Source organism: Vigna unguiculata, chromosome 8 (assembly GCF_037176805.1).
Source record: "Vigna unguiculata cultivar grain cowpea cultivar isolate G323 ecotype 2 chromosome 8, ASM3717680v1, whole genome shotgun sequence".
Lineage (NCBI taxonomy): Eukaryota > Viridiplantae > Streptophyta > Magnoliopsida > Fabales > Fabaceae > Vigna > Vigna unguiculata.
In genome coordinates, this window is record NC_140799.1 from 5,049,646 (window position 1) to 5,060,339 (window position 10,694).

The 10,694-nt window shown below is 29.2% G+C and overlaps 2 protein-coding genes across 2 annotated transcripts; both read right to left on the reverse strand.

Annotated features, from left to right (window-relative positions):
• Positions 1-169: 169 nt before the first annotated feature.
• On the reverse strand, positions 170-2,091 carry LOC146884045 (uncharacterized). Its single transcript, XM_085665638.1, has one exon. It carries the CDS (start codon positions 1,997-1,999, stop codon positions 170-172), a length of 1,830 nt encoding a protein of 609 aa, XP_085521764.1. The 5' UTR covers positions 2,000-2,091.
• A 4,042-nt stretch (positions 2,092-6,133) lies between these two features.
• LOC114195480 (receptor-like protein EIX2) lies at positions 6,134-9,660 on the reverse strand. The gene is made up of 2 exons (XM_028085966.2): positions 6,981-9,660; positions 6,134-6,380 (listed from the first exon to the last, which is right to left on the reverse strand). The coding sequence occupies exon 1, from the start codon at positions 9,645-9,647 to the stop codon at positions 7,008-7,010; it is 2,640 nt and encodes an 879-aa protein (XP_027941767.2). The 5' UTR covers positions 9,648-9,660; the 3' UTR covers positions 6,134-6,380; positions 6,981-7,007.
• Positions 9,661-10,694: the final 1,034 nt, after the last annotated feature.

Consider the following 10,694-nt stretch of genomic DNA (forward strand, 5'->3'; position numbering starts at 1 on the left):
TTTCTTTGCACCAGCTAAGTTTCCCTTAACCTTCCTTTCCTCTATCTCCATGCTTCTGTAGAATCACTCACCAGTGAAAATGCATGCCATAAGTGAAACGACAGTTCAATCTTTTAAGCACAACTTTTTATCATTCATTGACCAAATTGTGATCCCTTGAGTGGATTCTTCATATTTTGAAAGTTGTTTTCCCATATTTATGTTTGTACAATCCGATGAGACTAAACATTTGTGGAGGTATTGTTCCAGACAAATTGTTACTTGACATATCAATTAAGGTCATGAAGTGTAGATTGTTTCCATATACTAATACTTGACCTTTAGTCACCAATTCAAGATTGTCGTCATTAGCGAAGTAACCATCTTCATATGAAGAAGCAAAGAAAAAACAAAGTTTGCTGGCTGAAACATTATTGAAAACTAGGGTTTTTATATTATCAAGACAATTGGGTATATGTCCAGAGATGGCATTATTTGCAATATCTAATATAATGAGGGAAGACAGTTGGCACATTTGTGGAGGGATTTTACCTGTAAAATAATTGGACCTTAATTGGAGAGCCATTACACCATGAGATATCCAATGTGGAATGTTTCCTGATAAGTGGTTATTGCGAACATTAAAGACCAATAAAGAGCCACAATTTTTCAATGAGGGAGGAATCTCTCCATGTAGTTTATTCTCATGCAAATGGAGTGAGGTGAGATTAGATAACAAACCCATTAATGAAGGTATCTTCCCTGATAGATTATTGCTTCCCAAGTGAATAACAATCAAAGATTTCCAATTCTTCCAACAATTTGTAAGCCCTCCAGATAAATTATTATATGATATGTCCAAGAATAACAAATTGTTTTTCCCATTCGACACATTATGACCACATAAGAGGGGAGATATATCTCCTGAAAACGAATTATTTGACAATGAAAGAAATGCTACATTTGGTGATAATTGAGGCAAGCAACCTTTCAAACCATTCGATGATAAATCAATGAATGTAGAGTTCAACAACACATTTGACATGTTACCGTCTATCAAATTGTTTATTATTTGGACTTCAGGCGTTGTTGATAGTAAATTCCAAAATTTGTCTGGAGCCTCAAATGATGAATCAAAAATAGCTAATCTTTCAATATATCGTTGTGTGTACAACCACGCAGGAAGGTTGGGATTTGAAAACCCAAGACCTAATTGTTCAAGTTGAAAAGATGGAATCCAATTGGAGTCAAAATCAAAGGTTAATGTGGAATATGAGTTTATATACAATAACTTTAATTTTGACAATTTGGCTAAATTTCTCTCAGACACAACTCCTGTCAATGGATTTGAGGAAACATCCAAGGTAATTAAGGATGATAGATTTCCCAAATTTGTGGGAATTGATCCAGAAAACATGTTATCTCCAAGACCAAGAGTTTCTAAATGCTTGAATTCACCTAACCAATCTGGAATGGGTCCATCAAAGTTATTGTCATCCAAAGCCAAGTCTTTCAGTTCATGAAGATTTAACAAAGCCTTAGGTAGATATCCTTTTAAAGAACTTGAGCTAAGGTATAAATCATAAATGCCAGAACTAAGATTGAATAACCACTTAGGTAACTCTGAGTTAAATTCATTTGCTGAAAGACTAAGAAATTGTAGTTTGGTAAAATTAGCATACTGAAGAGACAATTTCAAGTCTTTAAGTTGGCAATAACGCATCTTGAGGTATGAAAGTGATGGAAGCATAGTCACTGATTGAAGCCAATTAGTTTCCATGCTAAGATCAATATGACGGAGGTTGAGATATTCTACAGAGGAGATGTAGGGGAGCCATCTAAGATTATTAATGACAAGATTCCAGTTACGTGATAGATCAAGATGACGAAGAGTTGAAGAGTTGACACACTGATGAGAAGAAGTAGCTATGTGACAATTATGATTATGTAGATAATCAAATTGTAATAATAAGAAGTCATTGTTTGTCAAATCCAAGTAATCTAAAAATTCCAACTCCATCAACAATAAAGAGAGGTGAATGGAACCTGTAAGGCAGTGTGATTTATCTTCTTCATCCCTGTAACTTAGAAGATGTGAGAGTGATTCCAATGACTCTACTTGTGATGTTACTGCACATTACTCATTTCCATTCACAACAATCTACTTCAGTGGACCATGATGGGTCATTCACTCCTTGCTTGAAGTTGAAGAGAGCATGCATGTCTTTTTGTAACAACCATACAAAAATGATTGCATTTTGAGAGGGAAATGTTCTCATGATTACAAGAGAAATGAAGGAGTGAAGATGGATGACATGAACATAGAAGAGAGAAAGTTTACTTATAGTAATTGAAATCCACACAAAAGTTTCACATTATTGAATTATTTAAATATATAGAGATAGATAATTTTTGAAAAATAAAGCAATAATGAAAATATTAAATTTTAAAATAAATAATTGTTATTTTTTAATCTGAAATATTTATACATTTACGGGCAATAAAGATCATTCTAAAAGATAATTATTTTTCTAAATCTTTAATTTAATGCCGCCTTTACAACTTAAATATTGAAATGAAATAATTTGTTATGATTTAATAGAAGTGTGTGATGATATCGGAGTTTGTCATCTGATAATATAATGACATTTTGTGATAAATAAAGAAAATATAGTAAATTAGCATTGCAACGACTTGACTAGAGAAACCGATCGTAACATTGCTTCACAAAATGTGTCCCACGAAAACTATCTTGGAAAGACGTATCCAAATCAAACATGAATTTAACTAAAAATGTTTAATTCATAGAAACGCGTGAATGGTTTAAAATATAGTATAATTTAATGACAAGAGACGATGAAAGATGAGGTTGAAACTTTTTATTCTTTTCATTCTTTATTGTTTTAGTGGTTAAAAAACATCATCAAGTTGTAATTTTTGTAATTTTCTAACTCTCACTAATAACAGCTGCATAGAGGATTAAAAATTAATATTTAAAATTCAAAAATATGGAACTAAAAGCAAAGTAACAAAATTTAAGCAACTAAAAATATATTTAAATATAAATACATTTTATGTAACTAAAGTTTTAATAAATAAAAAATTTAATATATAATTTATATTATCATTAAAATTTGTAATAATTAATTTTAATATCTAAGTTACATTTCAAATTTATGATAAATAAATTTTATTGTTATGGAAAGTTATTTAAAATATTCAAAATTATTATAACAACAAATCATTTAGGAACATTAAGTTCACAAAATACACATAAAGTATCTCAAAACATAAATGTGAAATTAAATAACACTCTTAGTCTTGTTTAGATAATGATACTATACACAATTCACAATATATAATTCAAACCATATTATATCACTTACAAATTACAATCCTAAATGCTGTGATAAGATATAAGATCATAATTTTTCGTTCACAAATTTCCGTCCGTTGAGATATTACACGATTAATTATTTGTTTGTTCGGATGAATGAAAACAAAAATAAAGAAAATGAATTTAACTAAATTTATTTGGTAGAAAACAAGAACTTTTTTTTTTTCAGAAAGGGAAGTTTGTGGAGGATGTAAATATAATAAAATTATAGTCATATTCTTTTTCGAAAGGGAAGTTTATGGAGGAGATAAATATAATGAAATCATACACATATCAATATCTACATGGTGGAAAATAAATGAGAAAAAGAGAGTAAAGAATAGTTTAGTGACAATCCAATTCACGATTCAATCCAAAAAAAGGTGGTTAATTATATTTTATGGCTTAGATAATTTTTTTTTTATCTTTCTTTGCAAATTTTAGATATATGATCTTTACTAAAAGAATTCTACTATTTTTTTCAATAAAATCTGTATTTGGTTTTACTTACTAAATTTACTTGTATTCATTAAATGATAAAATGTCTATAAAATCTAATTTATATATATTAAAAGAAATAATTTTACATTAAATGAAAAATAGATATATCTTTAAGAAGTATATATAAATAGATTAAAAATAATTCATATTACCTTTAACTTTCAGAAGTTCTTTTCGCCGAAGAAATTAGAAATTGTTAAATTATTCTATAATATATATATATATATATATATATATATATATATATATATATATATATATATTTTGTAGAAAAATATCCATTCGGCACCTTTTTAACTCTACTATGGCACCATTAATGAAAAAGACTTGATTGTATCAAATTTTTAAAAAATAGACACAAAATTGAGATGACCAAATTGATGTTTTGTTACGAAAATTGGGACCAAAGACATAATTTAACCTTAATTATATTCAACATTAAATTGTATTTCATTTAAACTCAGTTGCATTGATAGGAAAGCCCTCAACTGAAGAAGATTCCTCTCTCTTTGAACAATCCTCTTGGTGCACTAAATCAGCTTGCTAAAATCATAACTGATAAGTCGATGTAGGTTCGTTGAGATTCTAATACTTTTGGGAGAGACCTTGACATCCCAATATACTTGCATAAACAAGATGTCATAGAAGTGATATTTTTGGGAGAGACCTTGACATCCCACAAAGAAGAATTGAATATTACCATTATTCAATTATGGATGATGTAAATCTTTTAGTTATTACTGTTATTTGATTTATTTATCTAATTACTTATATCAAATCAATTTTGTGTTTAGGTATATGTGTGGTGTCATTGACAATACAAGGTTGAATGATGTATATGGGTTCATAGACCCTCAACTCACTCATGAAGGCAATAAGTTTGATGACATCCAAGCATACATGACCAAATGCTTTCAACAGGGAAAATAATTTTATTTTATCCCTTATATAATTGGGTAAGTGTACTTTGTTAACTAGTGAATATAATCTATCATTTTAACGCATAACAATGAATTTATTTTCTTCATAGGCGTCATGGCAACTACTTGTGATTTCCTTGAGGGAAAACCTTGCTGTGTGGTTTTGCTCCTAGTATCACCCTCCTCCTCCCCATCTCAAAGAAGTAATAGATTGCAAGAACCTCAATGTTACGAACATTCTTTGTTATATAAAAGTATCCTAACACATTCCCTTTATCATAGTTCAATTGTTAGACATAACATGTTGTTAAAAAGATCAACTGCTAAAGCAAAAAATCTTTTATGATTGTCCCTCTAGGTTTGATATTTTTGTTCATATATTTATAATTATTTGATTTAATTTTTTTCCTTAATTATTTATAATTGTGTTGGTATATTACGGTGCAATAAACAAAAGTTAACCTGAGCATTTACTAACTTGTAGAAGATTTTTCATATTAACTTCTCTAAAAAAATGCATTTTGACGGTTCAATTTTAACTTTTGTACAGTGTTAATTTCTTTTTTTTTTTTTCCTTCTCATTCTTTTTTTCTCTAATTGTTTATCCACAAATTCAATCAAGAAAGCCAACAATTCTAACATGTGGTGCCATTTTTATTCTTAAATTATTTTGACATCCAACCTTCAAACAAAATAAGTGACATGATTTTTACTCTTAAATCACTTTGTTCATGTTTTTAATTTGACTTTAGTTATAAGTGGTGGAACTTAAATTCTCAAAATTGTTCAGACATCTGATTGAAATAACCTAAGCGACACAATGTCACTTTATTTGTCCAATCAATTTGACTATTAATAACAAGTGGCATGATTTCACTTCTTAAATTATTTCATTACATCTTTTTATGACCATGGTGACATGTCAACAATTTTAGATAATTACTCCAAAAAACTGAACTAATTATGAATGTTCTACTTGAGTCCCATAAATATTTTGGATGGAAAATTTTGGTGTCTATGATGAGGGTGGTAAATTTTTTTCTACCTTTTCAAACTAAAAAATGAGAATTGTGTAACATCTTTTAAACATACAGTTGTAACAAAAATATCATGTTTTAAGATACAAAAAGTATTGTAGTTAACTCTAACAATATTAATATATTAATATGATGACAAGTAACATTTAAAAAAATGCTAAAAAAACTCCTTTACCACACTGAAAAAAAAAATCAATTAATAAAAAACAAATTGTTGAAATAACTTTGTCGTCATAATGCACCATTATTAATTTGTTTAAATACCGTAAATTAGGTTTAGTACTTTGATTATTAAGCCAAGTTAATATGGAATGATCCACTTTTGCTATAAAATAGATAGATATACTCATCTCACACAAATGATAGAGACATAACAAATGAAAAACAAAAGATAAAACAGAAAACCATCACTATACAGCTTAAAAAGCAAAAACTAAATACTCCAACTATTAATAATAAAAATATCTAGATATTAAGATCATCATTGTTGACATTGCTTGTAATTTTGCCATAAGAACTGCACCTTTATTTTCTCTTCTTTTCCACTTGCATTAGAATGAGAAATACCTATAGATATAAGATAATAAAAGAATTCTTATAAGAATAAATGAATTAGAGGAAAAACTTTAAGGATTTCATTATCATATATACTTTTTCTACTTCATAAATTTTAATACATCATAAGATATCCTTAAATTTATATTTCTGAATTACTCTTCCCATAGATTTGCAAGAGTTTGTAGGATCTACTTAAAAAAGAAAACATTGTCAAAATTAAAATATTACATTATGTTTATAGACATGTTATGGCTATGAAGCGAGAAATACTTTTGTTATATAATTTAAAATCATATCATACTTACAGAAATATGCGCGCCTCTAAACCTATATTTTTAATCATTGTCATTAGGTCATGCTTTTGAAGAAGAGAATAAACTCTTTAATGCTTTGATAGAAGGTTATAGGGATGAAGGATTTATAGTTCATCAAAAAATAAGTGCAAAATAATTAAGTCATGTATAAATAATATTGCAATTCAAACAATATAAAAAAATAATTAATAATTCAAAAATAAATGAAGAACAGGAGTATATTTTAATAATGACTAACAATAAACTATATAAACATAAATTAAAATAATATTTCTAAAATAAAGATTTTACTAACCAATATTATTTTGCAACTTCTTTGACTTTAATGGAATGGATTCATGTTGACGTTCACCATGACATAAAGTTGATCTCTCAAGTTACAAATAAGCTTGAAGCAAACATGCCTCATGTTTCTGTTCAAGAAAATAGCACAACAAACTCCCAAAAAGCCTGTCACAAATCCAGATTCTAATCCAATGTAAAACCATGCCCAAAATTTAGATTGATTTCCATCTTCATCTACAAGCTCTTTGTCTTTATGTTTATCATCCTGAAAGCACATTTTGGTAAGTGGGGATCCACAAAGATCACGATTGCCAATGTAACTAAGTACAGAGAAGCCTTGAAGTTGTGTGCCTGATGGTATTTTTCCTGTTAGATTGTTGAATGATAGGTTCAAGTAACCCAAAAAGGACAAATTGGACAAGCTCTGAGGAATTTCACTCTCAAGTTGATTTGATGAAAAATCAAGGGACTCTAAGTTTTTCATGTTTCCTATCTCATATGGTATTTTTCCAACTAATTTATTGTTGGATAAGTTCAAGGAGGATAATCCAACGAGACTAAACATTTGAGGAGGTATTGCTCCAGACAAATTGTTACTTGACATATCAATTAAGGTCATGAAATGTAAGTTTTTATCATATTCTAATACTTGACCTTTAGTAACCAATTCAAGATTGTCATCATTGAATAAGTACCTATCACCATCAAATGAAGGAAAGTAGAAACGAAGTTTGTTAAGTGAAGCATTATTAAAAACTAGGGTTTTGATGTTACCGAGACAACTAGGTATATGATCGTAAATTGCGTTATATGCAATATCCAATATAAGGAGGGAAGACATTTGGCAAATTTGTGGTGGGATTTTACCACCAAAATGATTGGACCTTAATTGGAGAGCCATCACACCCTTAGATATCCAATCTGGTATGTTTCCTGACAAGTCATTATTACGAACATTGAAGACCAATAAGGAGTGACAATTTTTTAATGAGAGAGGAATCTCTCCATGTAGTTTGTTTTCATGCAAATGGAGTGAGGTGAGATTAGATAACAAGCCCATTGATGGAGGTATTTTGCCTGAGAGATTATTGCTTCCCAAGTGAATAGCAACCAAAGATTTCCAATTCTTCCAACAATTGGTAAGCCCTCCAGATAGATTATTCAATGATATGTCCAAGAACAACAAATTGTTTTTCCCATTCGACACATTATGACCACATAAGAGGGGAGACATTTCTCCTGATAATGAATTATTTGATAACGACAAAAAGGCCACGTTTGGTGATAATTGAGGCAAGCAACCTTTCAAACCATTCCATGATAGATTAATGATTGTAGAGTTCAACAACACATTTGACATGTTCCCATCAATCAAATTGCCTTGTAAATCGACTTGACTAATTCTTGATATAAAATTCCAAAATTTGTTCGAAGCCTCAAATGATGAGTCCCAAATAGTTAAAAATCGAATAGATCGTTGTGTATACAACCACCCAGGAAGGTTGGGATTCGAAAATCTAAGAAATAGTTCTTCAAGTTGAAAAGGTGGAATCCAGTGGGGATCAAAATCAAAGATTAACGTGGAATATGAGTATATTTCCAGACCCTTTAATTTTGACAATTTGGCTAAATTTCTCTCTGACACAACTCCTGTCAATGGATTTTCTGAAACATCCAAGTTAATTAAGGATGATAGATTTCCCAAATTTGTGGGAATTGATCCAGAAAACATGTTATCTCCAAGACCTAGAGTTTCTAAATGATCGAATTCACCTAACCAATCTGGAATGGGTCCATCAAAGTTATTGTCATACAAACCCAAGTCTTTCAGTTCAAGAAGATTTAACAAAGTCTTAGGCAGATGTCCTTTTAAAGAACTTGAGCTAAGGTATAAATGATAAATATCAGAACTAAGATTGAATAACCACTTAGGTAACTCTGAGTTAAATTCATTTCTAGAAAGACTAAGAAATTCTAGTTTGGTAAAATTAGCATATTGAAGAGACAAACTCAAGTCTTTAAGTTCGCAATCATGCATATTAAGGAATGAAAGTGAAGGAAGCATGGTCACTAATTGAAGCCAATTGGTTTCCTTGCTAAGATCAATACCATTGAGGTTGAGATATTCCAAAGAGGAGATGTAGGGAAGCCACTGAATGGTATTGATGACAAGATTCCAGTTATATGATAGATCAAGATGACGAAGAGTTGAAGAGTTGACACATTGACTATGAGAAGTAGGTATAGATAGATTGTGACAATTATGATTATGCAGATAATCAAATTGTAATTCTAAGAAGTCATTGTTTCCTAAATCCAAGTAATCTAATAATTGGAACTCAACTAACAACAAGGAGAGGTGAATGGAACCTGTAAGGCAATGTGATTTATCTTCTTTGTCTACGTAACTTTGGAGAGTTGTAGAACATGGGAGAGTAATTCCAGTGACTCTACTTGTGATGTTGTTACAGATGACTCCTTTCCATTCACAACAATCTAGTTCAATGGACCATGAAGAAAGGACACCTGAGGGATCTCTCACTCCTTGCTTGAAGTTTAAGAGAGCATGCATGTCTTGTTGGCTGCAACGATTATTGAAGCTGCAAAAGCTAGTGTTGAACATGATTCCACATAGCAACCATACAAAAATGATTGCATATTGAGGAGATGTATTCATGATTGCAAGAGAAATCAAGGGGTGAATGGCTGGAATGCATAATCGAGAGAATCTATTTATAGTAATTTGGGCAGTTTTCCCATTAATTATCGGATTTAGAGTAATTATATATCTTTCATAATTTTAATAGATATCTTTAAAAATAAAAGCGTAATGAAAATATTCATTTTTAAAATAAATAATAATTATTTTTAATCTGAAATAATTATGCTTTCAGTGGATAAAATTCTTATAAAAGATATTTTTTTATAAAATCTTTACTGTAATGCCATATTTACAAGTTTAATATTAAACTGAAATAATTTGTTATGATATAGTAGAAGTATCTGACGATATTAGAGTTTGTCCTTTGATAATATAATGAAATTTTGTGTTAAACAAGAAAGTATAACTAATTAGCATTGCAACGACTTGACTAGAGAAACCGATCGTAACATCGCTTGCAAAAATGTGTCCCCCACCCCGCGAATTTTGGAAAGACCTATTCAAATCAAACAAATTACGCATCGATCGTATTCATTACTTAAAATATTACCAAACATTTTAGAATTAATAATTTTATTTAGGTATATATATTTTTTCAAACTAAAATATTTAATTTATAGAAACGCGTGCTACGGTTTGAAATACAGTATAATATAGATGAAAGATGAGACAAAAGTTTTCAATGTTCTTGAGATACAAGATTTAAACTTTTTATTTCCTAACTCTCACTAATAACATCTGCATAGAGAGTTAATATATAATTTTCAAAATTAAAAAAATATGGAAATTAAAAATAAAGTAACCAACTTTGAGTAACTAAAAATATAAATATAAATATATTTTTATGCAACTTAAGTTTTAATAATTGGACATTTTAATATATAATATTTATATTATCATGAAAATTTGTAATAATTAATTTTAATACATAAGTCATATTTCAAACTTATAATAAATACATTTTATTGTTATAAAATTTTATTTAAATTATTCAAAAATTGTATAACAACTAATCATTTAGAACATTAAGTTCCTAAATACACATTAAGTATCTCAAAATAC